Source organism: Dreissena polymorpha, chromosome 8 (genome assembly GCF_020536995.1).
Source record: "Dreissena polymorpha isolate Duluth1 chromosome 8, UMN_Dpol_1.0, whole genome shotgun sequence".
NCBI lineage: Eukaryota > Metazoa > Mollusca > Bivalvia > Myida > Dreissenidae > Dreissena > Dreissena polymorpha.
In genome coordinates, this window is record NC_068362.1 from 89244218 (window position 1) to 89259115 (window position 14898).

The 14898-nt window shown below is 38.7% G+C and overlaps 2 protein-coding genes across 2 annotated transcripts in view; both read right to left on the reverse strand.

The window, feature by feature from the left end:
* The window catches only part of LOC127842031 (uncharacterized), an 8792-nt gene extending 7782 nt beyond the window's left edge, over nt 1–1010 (reverse strand). The window contains exon 1 of the mRNA XM_052371348.1: nt 459–1010. Within this exon, the coding sequence (XP_052227308.1) occupies nt 459–584 (126 nt within the window). The 5' untranslated portion in view covers nt 585–1010. The remainder of the gene's footprint in view (nt 1–458) is intronic.
* Nucleotides 1011–6076: 5066 nt separating this feature from the next.
* Nucleotides 6077–9476, reverse strand: LOC127840725 (uncharacterized). The gene is made up of 3 exons (XM_052369141.1): nt 9419–9476; nt 7197–7837; nt 6077–7153 (listed from the first exon to the last, which is right to left on the reverse strand). Exons 1-3 carry the CDS (start codon nt 9474–9476, stop codon nt 6077–6079), a joined length of 1776 nt encoding a protein of 591 aa, XP_052225101.1.
* Between the last annotated feature and the right edge of the window lie 5422 nt (nt 9477–14898).

The following is a 14898-nucleotide window of genomic DNA, read 5'->3' on the forward strand; positions in this document are numbered from 1 at the left end:
CGATCCGATGAGTAACATGCAAGCCTCGTTCTGAGAAAACTGGGCTTAATGCATACATGTGCGTAAAGTGTCGTCCCAGATAAGCCTAGGCAGACCGCAGTCAGGACGTTACTTTATGCCTGAACTGGATTTCATGAGAGACTTCGTTTAAACGGAAAAAATCGTTCCTGATTATCTTGAGCTGACCGCACAGGCTAATCTACTAAGGACGAGACTTTAAGCTTATGCATTAAGCCCAGTTTTCATAGGACGCTGCTCACATACCGAATAAGAAATACTCGCGAACGATGACAAGCGCTGCGAATTTGCTGGCGCGACCAATGCGTAGGTCTATATCTAAAATATCAGCATAAAAGGTTGTCGTCCTTTAAACATCCTTTATAAAATATAAAACTATTATTACTAATACTTATAGCCATTATTAAATGTAAAATAATAACAACTAATTAACAACTTACTTTCGGTCTCTCTAGCTGTATGTATTCCCCGTCTTCTTTGGTCACAGCAGTATTTGAGATTTCGTTGTCTGAAACATTTCTCTTCAAATTCTGCGTATTCTTCGACTTTTTATTTGTTGTACACATTTTATTAACTCTAACGTTCGTACTTTTACGTTCTAATCTCCGCTGCTGTAAAACAAACTGGCTTATTTTGAACGCTAACAATGATAAGACGCGCACTATGATGCACTGTCCTGTCAACGTTACGTCAGAACGTATGGTCCCTTATCTACATAAGCCCCTAGGGCTTTTCCTCAGCCAGGAAAGTTGCGTCTGATGCAAGCGGAAGTAAAAACAATTCATTTAAATGTCCCACAGCTTATTGGGACGTCTTTATACAGCTAGTAGCCTGATGGTCAATGCAATTGAATCCTGATATAAGTTAATTTGAACCGACTTTATTTATTCCTATTCAGCGTCCAGAAAGCATTAGTGTTCCACGTATGATTCAGTCACTAGTGAATGTCCAGAAAGCATTAGTGTTCCCCGTATGATTCAGTAACTAGTGAATATTTACCAACACACGAACACTCGTAATTTGCTTTGGTTTACGAATCAGTTATTGATTGGTCCACGGAAAAATACGGCCACTGCCGTAAAAAATTCATTGGTCGAAATTATTAAGCGGACTTTATCGGTTATTTTAAACGGTGTGAATCATGTACGCGAGAACACGCGATCCAGGTATTGAAAACACCGCTTAGTCAGCAACAACGCCAACAGTAATTGATGCATATCAATGGTACTATGCTTAAATGTATAAAGTTGCAAACTGCTGTTTCTTCCTCGGATAAATTAAAGGGAAGCCACCGGGTTTAACACTACACACATTGATTTTATTTGATATTGTCATTATTATACGCTCTATCATTAACATAAAAAATCACATTTGACCTTTAACATAATTTGTTTGTGTGATATTATATATGATTTTTACAATAGTAACTGTCAACTAACCGCCGATACGTCTCGGTAAATAAGGTGATTTTCTAATCTTCAAATCAATTATGTAAACAATTAATTTATTATTTTATTTATTCCGCGTTCTCTAAGAGGTTCATATTCTTTTAGATAACACAATCAGTTCAGAAGAAGACAAAACAACAAATACATTTTGGTCGATTTTTCAAATTATGCATACCAAAGAGCACTTTATGCGATAAATATTGTTAACATCTATTCCGTTTTTTATTCCCCAAGAACAATTTAAACGAGATTGTGTGGTATTAAAACGATCGTTTTTGCGCGCATAGATTACCGCCCTTGTATGACCATCCGTAAAATTTGTTTATACATACGAACTCACACTGAAATCCACTTATAGTTATAGCTTCTATATAATTCTGTTTTATGCATTGTATACTGAACTATTTTATGCGAAACGTGTATGCTAACAGAAATGAAATAGTTGGTCAGATTAGTTTTTACAAACAAATTTCCGAGATCTGTTTATATTCTCCGAAGCTGAAAAATTTAAGAATATTTTCAACTGACCTTTGTTAACTTCGCCGTCGAGAAAAAAATCGATGCGAACGTTTATGTTCACCAAAATGTTAAACTTAAATTATTACCAAAAGCTCGGTCCTTCTAAAAACGGGAAAACCGTCAGTTTTCACATAGCCATTAATTTTAACCGACATTTATAATGCTTAAGTCAGTATTATTATTACTCTTGCCTTGAATAAAACAGAATTATGCGACGTTTGTAGAAAAACTTTCAAATTAACGTTTGGGGACAACAACTCCGCATTTCTATAAGTGCATCTAATACAAATGACAAATAAACCCTTTGGTAAAACAAAAAAGTCGATACATCATTATTGTTGTATCAGCGCCATTTTTTTGTCCACCCGCAATGTATATTTGATGTTCTGGCGGGGATATTCGTCGTTCTTGCGTGTTGAAAACCGTCTTCAAACAGACCAAAACATCATCATAAAATGGCGACACTCGGCTATCATATTCTGCTACAGATATGCAAATATAACTTGCGTTAACAGGTTTATGAAAAGCCTCGTGCCAGCACTTTCACTTGTGACTCGCTTCTTAGTAGAAGTATTACCATAGTTCGCCCCATTGATGCAAAAGGTACCATGTGGTATTAAAATTCAATAGCACATGGCGCCTGTTTGCACCAATAGGGCGATTTGTGCTTAAGGTCATGGTTCGCGTGCAAAGATGAAAATCAGGTTAACGTTTGTGTGCAACAAAAAACAAGGCTCAACATAACGACTATAGTAATCAATCGAAACTACAGTAACAACAAATAATCAAAGTACTGACAGTACTGGTGTGACGATGCTTTTGAAGAGGATTGATATAAAAGCATCAATTTAAGTTTATCTACATCACCACAATTGTGTATCTGGGTACGAAAATTTTGGGTAGGAAAAAAATGGGTACAAAAATTTTGGGTACCAAAATTATGCAAAAAAAAATAAGTACGTAAAAAGATTTGGTTACGAAAAAAAATTGGGTAAGAAAAAAATGTGTACGAAAAAAAATTCGGTTACGAGCAAAAATTTGGGTACGAAAAAAAATTGGGTACGAAAAATGTAGGGTACGAACAAAAAATTGGGGGTACGGGGAAGTAGTACCCGTGGGGAACTTGATCCTTTCAGCGAAACTGGGAGGCGGGTTACATTCTCGATCAAATATAACAAGAAATATCTTTAAAAAGGTATTCGACGTTTATTTTCTGTGTAAAAACTGTCTGTTACAGTAAAACGTTTGTGGGTTATAACATTACGTTTCAGCATATAAATTCAAAACTTGACATGCTCTTTGTATGCAAAATGAGAAAGCACGCAGAAGAGCGAGTATCACAGATATGATACGGCTATTATGCTGTTTATTTACCATAATCGCTACAACGTTTACAAATGGCAGGTTCGAAATAATTCGTTTTCTTTTTCAGTACGAAAAATGTAGGGTACGAAAAAAAATGGGGGTACGGGGAAGTAGTACCCGTGGGGAACTTGATCCTTTCAGCGAAACTGGGAGGCGGCTCACATTCTCGATCAAATATAACAAGAAATATCTTTAAAAGGTATTCGACCTGTATTTTCTGTACTACTTATATTAAAAAACTGTCTGTTACAGTAAAACGTGTGTGGGTTATAACATTACGTTTCAGCATATAAATTCAAAACTTGACATGCTCTTCAATTACACCATGCTCTTTAACTTCACATGTATATCATACCAAACTTAATATTTCGTTGTTTCCTTTCCTAAGTTAATGATGCTATGTGCACGGACGTGATTTCACAATCCCATGTGCATGAACATATACTTTTTCTCTTTTGATTATTTTTCTTTTTTTCTAATTTAATAAGCTTAGGCATGTTTGTTCGTTAAGTACGGCAATAATTTCATGATGATTCCCGATCGAAAGTGGGTATGAGCACATAGTCGTAAGAGCACTTGAATACGTGAGTTCGCACATGAACACATGGTAAGGTTAACTATATCTCCGCGATATGACCTAATATGTGTTTAAAACAGCAAACAATATCCAACAAACGAATGAATTGTCAAACATAGTATGTGCACTGATGTGGCTCTGTAATTTATGTTTGAAAAGTTTATTAAATATGCAAAATGAGAAAGCACGCAGAAGAGCGAGTATCACAGATATGATACGGCTATTATGCTGTTTATATACCATAATCGCTACAACGTTTACAAATGGCAGGTTCGAAATAATTTGTTTTCTTTACACTCATGATCGCGTTGAAAGTTAATTATACACGTTTTATTTCGCAATTTATTTACTGAATCACGAAAAATGTCAAATACAATACAGAAAATGCATAGTTGTTTCATTGATCTATAAACATATAATGGATTGAATATAACTGATTTAAAATTAACGTTTTCAAACTATTATTAAATCTTTTCCCAGAATATGCTGTCCTATTTATAGCTGAGCTTCCTATACCTTTATCAATGATAATCAGCGAGGTATGCCGATTAGAAAAATCGAGCTATCTCAATCGGACTGGCTCGGTCTTTTACATAGGTTGCCATTGTGAAGAATTTTTCATGATATGATAACTTAGACGATGCTTCGCAGCATCGTCAAAAATAGATCGAAGATCAAATTAACTTAAAGCAGGTTTTTCATCAGGACCATCGGTGTCTGGTTTAGGCCACTGGGGTAATCTGTAACTATTTCAGTTTTATCGAAATGAATAATTATCATGAAGACCTTATTGTTATGTTTTAACTGTGGAAAATGTTTTAAAGAGGTGTATTTAATATTAATCATTTTTTGCAAAGCATTCTAAAATGACATCTTAAGCGTGAATATATCAACTAATATATTTATAATGCTGACGCGTTCCTTTCGACGTTTCTGTATGAGCTGCCGATAAAGGTGTGCACAAAATTATATTAAAAGAAAGTGGAATGATATAATAACGTAATGATATATAATATATAGCTGTGTTTTTATCACTTTTTGCACTTGTCATGTGTAAAATATTTTAGCCTATATATAACTCAGGTTACTTAAACAAACAGGAAGGCACAGTATGTATCAGTATATACACACGTTTATTTCTGCTACTTAAGAAATGCATACTAATACAACACATATGTTTTTTTGTAAACTAAATATATAGTTAAAAACATTTGTTTTTAGTTTTTGATCATCTGAATGCAACTTAATCGCATTAAAACTGTACGGATTCTTTTAAGAACCACAGAGGATTATTTCTTTCTAAAGGTCATAATCGTGTCACCCTTGATCGAGTAAAGGTAATTGTGATGCGTGAGGCCATTTTCATCTTTGAGGTTCTTGTCATCAGTTACTCTCTTGTAGTTATTAAGGCTGTCGTCCTCAGTAAGGACCTTGTCATCAGTTACTCTCTTGTAGTTATTAAGGCTGTCGTCCTCAGTAAGGACCTTGTCACCAGGAAGGCTCTTGCCATCATGTAAGCCATTGCTATAAGTCAGGCCCTTGTCCTCTTCCAGACCTTTGTCTTCAGACAGGCCATTGCAATCATTAAGGCAGCCCTTGTTATCAGAGAGGCCCGTGTGATCAGTCCGGCCCTTGTGATTCGCGAGGCTTTCGGTCTCAATATGGCTCTTGTCATGTGGCGGACCATTGTTATCACAGAGGGTATTGTTATCAGAAGGTTCTTGTCATCCGTGAGCTTGTGACTATCGAGACTTTGTCATCAGCAAGGCCTTTGCCATCAGGAAGACCCTTGTCACCAGCAAGCTGTTGTTATTAGCCAGGCTCTTGTCATCAGGGAAATTCTCGTCATAAGCAAGCTTCTTGTTATCAGCGAGCTTCTTGTAATCAGCGAGGCGTTTGTCACCAGCAAGATCCTCTGCCGTCAGGGCGACCATTTGTATCATGAAGGTCTTTTGCATCAGTTAATTTATTGCCATTAATCAGGTTCTTGTACTTAGTGTGGATCTTGTCATCAGTGAGGCCATTGTCCTCAGCAAAGCCCTTTTCTTCAGTGAGTCTCTTGTCAGCAGTGAGTCTCTTGTGGGCAGTTAATCTCTTGTCACCAGTGAGGTTCTTATAAGCAGTGAGGCTCTTGTTAGTAGTGTTTTTTTTAAGCAGCGAGGCTCTTGTCCTCAGAGAAGCTCTTTTCCTCAGTGAGACTCTTGTCAGCAGTGAGTCTCTTGTCAGCAGTGAGTCTCTTGTCAGCAGTGAGACTCTTGTCATCAGTGAGTCTCTTGTCAGCAGTGAGTATCTTGAAAGCAGAGATTCTCTTGTCAGCAGTGAAGCTCTTGTCAGCAGTGATGCTCTTGTAAGCAGTGATGCTCTTGTCAGCAGTGAGGCTCTTGCCAGCAATAAGGCTCTTGTCAGCATTGAGTCTATTGTCAGCAGTGAGTCTCTTGTCAGCAGTGAGGCTCTTGTCAGCAGTGAGTCTCTTGTCAGCAGTGGGTCTCTTGTAAGCAGTGATGCTCTTGTAATCAGTGATGCTCTTGTCAGCAGTGAGGCTCTTGGCATCAGTTAGGCTCTTGTCAGCAGTGAGTCTCTTGTCAGCAGTGAGTATCTTGAAAGCAGAGATTCTCTTGTCAGCAGTGAAGCTCTTGTCAGCAGTGATGCTCTTGTAAGCAGTGATGCTCTTGTCAGCAGTGAGGCTCTTGCCAGCAATAAGGCTCATGTCAGCATTGAGTCTATTGTCAGCAGTGAGTCTCTTGTCAGCAGTGAGTCTCTTGTCAGCAGTGAGGCTCTTGTAAGCTGTGATGCTCTTGTCAGCAGTGAGGCTCTTGGCAGCAGTGAGGCTCCTGTCAGCAGTGAGGCTCTTGTCATCAGTTAGGCACTTGTCAGCAGTGAATCTCTTGTCAGCAGTGAGTAACTTAAAAGCAGAGATTCTCTTGTCAGCAGTGAGGCTCTTGTCAGCAGTGATGCTCTTGTAAGCATCGATGCTCTTGTCAGCAGTGAGGCTCTTGCAAGCAATGAGGCTCTTGTCAGCAGTGAGTCTCTTGTCAGCAGTGAGTCTCTTGTCAGCAGTGAGTCTCGTGTCAGCAGTGAGTCTCTTGTAAGCTGTGATGCTCTTGTCAGCAGTGAGGTTCTTGTCAGAAGTGAGGCTCTTGTCAGCAGTGAGGCTCTTGTCAGCAGTGAGTCTCTTGTCAGCAGTGAGTCTCTTGTAAGCAGTGACTCTCTTGTCAGCAGCAAGGCTCTTGTCAGCAGTGAAGCTCTTGTTAGCAGTGGTTCTTGTAAGCTGTGATGCTCTTGTCAGCAGTGAGGCTCTTGTCAGCAGTGAGGCTCTTGTCAGCAGTGAGGCTCTTGTTAGCAGAGAGTCTCTTGTCAGCAGTGAGTCTCTTGTCAGCAGTGAGGCTCTTGTAAGCTATGATGCTCTTGTCAGCAGTGAGGCTCTTGTCAGCAGCGAGGCTCTTGTCAGCAGTGAGGCTCTTGTCAGCAGTGAGTCTCTTGTCAACAGTGAGTCTCTTATAAGCTGTGATGCTTTTGTTAGCAGTGAGGCTCTTGTAAGCTGTGATGCTCTTGTAAGCTGTGAGGCTCTTGTCAGCAGTGAGGCTCTTGTCAGCAGTGAGGCTCTTGTAAGCTGTAATGCTCTTGTCAGCAGTGAGGCTCTTGGCAGCAGTGAGGCTCTTGTCAGCAGTGAGGCTCTTGTCAGCAGTGAGGCTCTTGTAAGCAGTGAGTCTCTTGGCAGCAGCAAGGCTTTTGCCAGCAGTGAGGCCCTTGTTAGCAGTGATGCTCTTGTCAGCAGTGATGCGCTTGTCAGCAGTGATGCTCTTGTTAGAAGCGAGGCTCTTGTTAGCAGTGATGCTCTTGTCAGCAGCGAGGCTCTTGTCAGCAGTGAGGCTCTTGTTAGTAGTAAGGCTCTTGTCAGCAGTGAGGAAGGCTTTTAAAGTGTTCAACGAACTCTTTTAAATAAATTGTTTCTCTGTTCGGTTCGCGAATCTTATTTTGAACATTTTCTCAAGTTCTTTAGATGATTTTCATTTCATACTGTCCAACTTGCGTCCTAAAGAACGATTAAAATCTGACTGCAGTTACGACAATAATAGTTGTATGATTTCTTTTTTTCAAATACTTACTGGCGATTGATCTTGTTGTTAAAGGGGCTTTCACACATTTTGGCATGTATTGAAGTTTGTCATTAAATGCTTTATATTGATAAATGTAAACATTGGATCTAAAAAGCTCAAGTAAAAAAAACAAGAATACAATTAAAGAAAGGAAAATAGTAATCCTCAACTGGGCTCGAACCACTGACCCCTGGAGTAAAAGACTAATGCTTCGACCACTCGGTCATCCGTGCTCATACAATGATGATGTATTTTATACTTTATATAAGCAATCCTCGTAGTATCAAAAAATAAAACGACAACCACAGAACTCTCCAAATTATTCAAACATTTCGCGTTGCAACGCTTTATAATTTTTAAGTTTTTAAACCGTCAAAAGATGCATATTATTGATATTTTAGAGCATGGTAAATGTTCCGTATTACTGTTTCCTCACAAATTTCATAACTACAACAAAAATTTGCGAGTCTTAAACAACTTTTTAAATTTTGTCAATTTACCAAAACGTGAAAAGGCCCCTTTAATTGTGTTTTATTTGTTTATAAGTTACTCACGAGTATGAAATAGCTTTATCGTGGGAACGACTTAGTTACTCGTACGAACGGCATATTTCAGGGATTACTTAAATATGTGGAGGTTGTTGCGCTTCTCAAAAGCATCTTCAGTATGGCTTAGGTACTACTTAAAGCACCCCAGGTACTATTAAATATACAACAATGTACCCGGGTACGGAAAATACGCGTAAAACAACCCACCATACTCCGAGGTACTTTTAAGTAGTGCCTGAATTGGCAATGACCAATCGAGCCTCAGGAAGACGGTACCATATTCCTAGTGGGGAATGCTTCCTTCGCATCGTGAGCCATGATATGCCGTCACAAACACCGGTAAAGGTACGCTTCTACCATCGGATCCGAGGGAACTGTCATCCTCCACAACAGAACTTGCAATGCTCGTCAATTACGGCATAATCTGCCATTGTCGCATCAACGGAATTTCTTTACAGTCACACTCGGTAACTTTGACGATATAGAAAAGATAATGTATTCAGTGACTATTCACACATTCACAGTTATTCGTTATACAATATGTTTGTCTTGAACAAAGGATACATAGATTTGACAAAAATTAAACCATGATGTAAATCAACTGTAAGAGAGTTATGACAAAAACACTTACCCGGTACACATTTTACATTTTGGTAAGCAACTTTAATTAATTTTAAATGTTCCACCTTTGAAACCCTGAAGACATTGGAAGCTTCTTTGTTAACATTAAAATACAAGCATTCATTTGATGTTGCTACTATTTGTCAGTAGTTTGTTTCACAAAATCTAAACTGTGCTATGGGGAATAAATCAACACTAAGCAAAATTGCTAAACTTATGAGTTACTTCCCTTGCACTTTGTTGTAGAAACGAACACACACTCATCGAAAATGGTCATGGTCATGTTGTTGATTATGACAATGATGATGCTATTGTTATGTATGATGACGATGATAAAATGTTGAGGAGGATGTTATGATGATGATGATGATGCTGTTGTTACTGCTGCTGCTGCTGCTGTGGATGATCGTAGAACGACGACGACAATGCTGACGACGACAACTAAAGCGACATAAACCGTTCTAGTAGCATACTTAATATGATATTTCCTTACGTCACATGGCGTTTGATATCGCAAGCATTCTCTTAATTTAAACTTACGAATCACACTTACTATTAACATTCAACGGGAGAAAACTCGGGTTGATAGCATAAGAGATAGATGGAGTCACTTCCCTCTAATTGTAGTCGCATCTGTTGTTCTGTTATAATTTTGCTTCTTTCGCTCATGCTGCTACCCCTTCATAATTATAGTTAGGTCGCCTAAATTTTAAGAAAATATATAATAGGTAATTAAATCAAGATTTTATAAGCATTGCCATCAGTTGAACGTGAAATGAGTTTTATTAATAAACCTTATCGGTCTAGTAACAAAAACGATACAATTATTTGAGTGTCGCCTTTTTCATTGCTTAAAACCCACGAATAAACAAATATTCGCCAAGCAAATTTAAGGCATATACTTTGGAAAAGAAAAATCGTGTAATATAAGCGCCCACATTTGTTCTCGTTAATTCTCGTTAGATCGTGGTCTTATTATTAGTAGTAGTAGTAGTATACCGGATTTATATAGCGCCCTTTTCATGCAAGAGTGCACGTTCAACGGCGCTTTACAAAAGAACATTTGACGTATCGCAGATACGATTACATTTTGCAACACTGTTTCAAAAGAAATCGACCAAAACTACTCAATTATACTACAAAACTACTCTATTATACCTATACTATAAGTACTACGCAAATCATGCACAGTAACCATAGATTAGAAAGATCAACAAGACACTATAAAACTACCCTATGTGTATAGCTATAAGACAATTAATGAAACAATACAATCTAAAACTTAAACTGTAAGTACTACGTAATAAACATGCACAGTAACCATAGATTAGAAAGATCAGCAAGACAAAACAGCGACAAAACAGAATAATACAGGTGCTGAGTTCAGATGTTCTTATTTGCCGAGTTAAAGGGTAAAACGTTTTTTTTCTTAAAGATAAATCGACAGGTCACTTAAAAGAGAAAAAATATCACAAAGAGCATAAAAACTACTACATCTATTAAAATGATAATAATAATGCCCTATTTGAAGTTTGAATTCAGTAACGTTTAATTGACAAAACAATCGTTTTCTATCAACTTATTGTGATCCACACATGGAAAAAGGAGAAAACACATTAACAAACAATTGTCCCATCCGCGGGTTGCTCGCATTTAGAAAAGTCTGTGAATTTCTATTCTCTTTCAAGAGCGCCAATTTCTACTGTAGACAGTTATTCGAATTAATGGCTTTTAAATTGATCAAATCCGAGAATTTATTGCCATCCAATTTGATTTGCAGGGCATAAGTGGCGTAAATTTGATCTAAATTATCGATATAATCGAATGAATTGAGAGGGAATCATTCAATTTATGAAAACAAAGGGAGCAATGATTGCATTTTAGATTCCTTTGATTTTGTTTCATGAAGTTGTCAAGATCCGAGTGTTCATGGAATGGACAGAGGGGCGATAGAAACTGACCAGGGGTAATTTGAGCATGCCCGCCACTAGACCTGAACATGAGCATGTCCGTCACTAGACCTGAACATGAGCATGTCCGTCACTAGACCTGAACATGAGCATGTCCGCCACTAGACCTGAACATGAGCATGTCCGCCACTAGACCTGAACATGAGCATGTCCGCAACTAGACCTGAACACGGGCATGCCCGTCACTTGACCTGAACATGAGCATGTCCGCCACTAGACCTGAACATGAGCATGTCCGCCACTAGACATGAACATGAGCATGTCCGTCACTAGACATGAACACGAGCATGTCCGTCACTAGACCTGAACATGAGCATGTCCGCCACTAGACCTGAACATGAGCATGTCCGCAACTAGACCTGAACACGGGCATGCCCGTCACTTGACCTGAACATGAGCATGTCCGCCACTAGACCTGAACATGAGCATGTCCGCCACTAGACATGAACATGAGCATGTCCGTCACTAGACATGAACACGAGCATGTCCGTCACTAGACCTGAACATGAGCATGTCCGCCACTAGACCTGAACATCAGAATATCCGTCACTTGACCTGAACATGGGCATGTACGCCACTAGACCTGAACATGAGCATATCCGCCACTAGACCTGAACATGAGCATGTCCACCACTAGACCTGAACATGAGCATGTCCGCCACTAGACCTGAACATGAGCATTTCCGCCACTAGACCTGCGCTTCACACCAACATAATTGTGTAATGCTATGCGAAAACCTTGCTTAATGCATATGGGTACAGTATCGTTGAATTTTTAGTTTAAAGTCTTTTCTTTATAACGGAAATCTAGTCTAGGCGGAAAGTGTCGTTCCTGATTAGCCTGTTCGCCTATTAAGTCCGGTTTTCTCAAAGCGCGACTTAAACATACCGGAAGCACCTGATTAACAATATCAACAAAAGCATGCACAAGTATTGCTGCCACGTCATTTGTGTCTGCTGATGTAGCTTCTTCTCAATATTAATACCGTCAACTGCAACTTCTATTATTACTTTCACCACAATTAGTTGAATTGATGCTGCTGCTCCAGCTATTAAGTCTGTTTTTGCTGTTTATCCCACTGCTGATGCGCCTGTGTAACTTCTGCTTTAATTACCGATGCAATTAACTAAAAATAAGATGAGTGTGTATTTATAGGTTTCATCTAACTATAGAAAGTTTCATTGCCGGAAAGATGTCAAGCTGTCGATTCTCACAGTATAACTTTGATAGAACCAAGGCTCAATATTGCCATACAAAACAACGGTTCCGGGAAATGAACGCGCGCTCAACGGAAAGATCAACATATAGACAAATACTGCATGCTGTCAAGTCGTCTCCTTGCATTCAATAACGAACATTTTTCTATCAATTGGAAGCTTTTAACGCAAATAAACCTGACAGCCCGTTTTGGCAGTAGCTGGCAAATTAATATTGCGGCCCTCATAATGGAGCAACGGTGAAAAGCACGGAGTTTGACAGCATGGTGTCAGAAGATTCCATGAAATCAAGGAACGCACAATGAAGATCGCTCATTCGAGTTGGTAATAAACTGAACCCTTCTGAATGACGTGGACCTTTAGTGTCAACGGATATTTCTGAACTTTCTTGAGATCGTTGTTTTCTTATACTAAATGAATCGCATCCATTCAGTTCACAATGACACACGTTTCGTTTAATCCGTCTGAAGACAATTTTCACCTCACATTCACATTACTTTTTATATCATATCATAAATTCTCTGAATCGCCTTTTAAAATGTCAGTAAAATTACATCGCGGCAATAGCAAGCAATTGGCTAGCACAAGAAACAACCACCTGAGTTCAAACACTATACAATGTAGTTCTATGTTCGATTTGAGTGTGTAGTTCAGAGTTTATTTATAAGTCACGCCGCGTCTTCGCGACTGCATGTTTGTGCTGACCTGTAAGTCCGAGTTGCGTGCGTACGTGAGTGTGCGTGCTTGTGTTTGTATTTCGAAGTTTCTGAGGTCCTTTCCGAGGCTACAGTATGTATGGACCCGGGGTGTTCCCCAGCAGTCATACATAATTCACTTACTAGACTTACGAAAGATGGGACGAATTTCGAATTATTCGACTGCAATGTCCAGCTATTTAGTTCTTAATGATTTGTTTCCATTTTTAGTTCTTAATGATTTGTTTCCATCTTGTGTTGTGGGGGGGGGGGGGGTAGCCGGAATAACCGGAGGATACCCCACCTGTCCGATATGGTGACCACCTACCAAACTCACATGCTTCCGAGAACGGGAATTGAACCCGGGCCGCCTAGGTGAGCAGCGAGAGTACCGCGCTAGCCGGGCATTTAAGTTCGAGTTGTGTTTTTGAAGTTGTAGGGCCGTCATGTCAGTCTTTGTTTAGTTTTCTTGTTGTCGAGCTTCAGATCTGGATTGTTAAGCCCCTCCCCCCCCACCCACCCCCGAGTATCTTACTGCAATAAATCCATCACTCCCCAAAAAGTTAGGTGTTAATGTATCAATTCAACAGCGTGTTCAGTTTATGACCGTTGTAAATCGAGGTGGATTAGCATTCCAAACTCCACTTCCGTTCTGCACCTGTAATTGTTAAATTCCCATTAGTTATGGTACTTTTGTTGCGTAATATCCCCCTGTTGAGATTTGAAAAGGATACCTCACACCCACTTCACCAGTTTAGTCATGGATTGTTTAGAGGCATCGGGATTGTTTAGGAGCATCGGAATATTTGTATCAATTTAATTTATGTTGTGGTAATCTGACTGTTGCTAAACGGGCATGTTTATGTTTGAATCATGTTGATTTGAACATGATATGATTTTGAGGATATTTGTATGTTGTCGGTTCACAATCGCGATTGCATTGAATGAGTGACCGCTTGATTCACTCGATGACTTTTTTCCCAATGCTCACAAATATAATACAATTACATCTTGAACTCGATCATGCAAATTATCTACTCAATTTTCAACATGAAAAGAACATTAAAAAAACTGTATTGATGATTCCAGTTGACATTTATCCTTCCCTAACCACTGGGCGTCTCCTACTTTGTGTGTTTATCAATTTGTAGGTTATGTGATGTTAATATAACGAGGTGTTCTTCCAGGCCTTTCTTCCGTCTGCATTTTGCATGCTTTCAGGTTACAGTATACTAAATAACCGTTTCATGTAGTGCTGTACTCTCTAAAAAAATATAATAGTTGATTCTAAGGCATGTTGTACACTTTTAACTAGTGTTCTGGCTTTATTGTTTGGAGAAAGTAGTAGGGCATGAATAGGTGCTCACTACTAAATCCCTGAAATATGATAAACTTTGAGACTAAAGGAAAAAATTGCACTGAAAGAGGTTACATTCCACTATTAAACGGCCGGAAAAAAAGTTGCAAAAACAGTCGATTTTGACTTTTGACAAATTCTTTCTTGGTTCGTACATGACATATCTTTTTTATTGCACGAATCGACTCCGCTTAAGAAAAGGTGGGTATGGGGGTCTCTATGTGCAAAATATGGCATTTATTTTCGCTTAAAGATGTCGCTTTTACATTGAATTATATAGGGAAACTATTTAGTATATTGTGACCTTCAACCAGCTTTAAAATACAATAGATCGATTACATCTTAAACGTCTGGAAGAATTTAATTGTATTATTTATTTATGTAAACATAAATATTTTTGGAGATTGTAATTGAAAATATGTTAAACTATTGAAGCATAACGTAATAATTTCTATGTGTATATAA

Bases quoted from the DNA above. Each gene is read 5' to 3' on its own strand.
- LOC127840725 (XM_052369141.1), bottom strand. From the start codon at position 9,476: ATGACCATGACCATTTTCGATGAGTGTGTGTTCGTTTCTACAACAAAG. The intron at 7,838-9,418 runs GTAACTCATAAG...ACACTTTAAAAG, and splicing joins TACAACAAAGTGCAAGGGAA to CCTTCCTCACTGCTGACAAG. The intron at 7,154-7,196 runs GCTTACAAGAAC...ACTGCTGACAAG, and splicing joins CTGCTGACAAGAGCATCACA to AGCCTTGCTGCTGACAAGAG.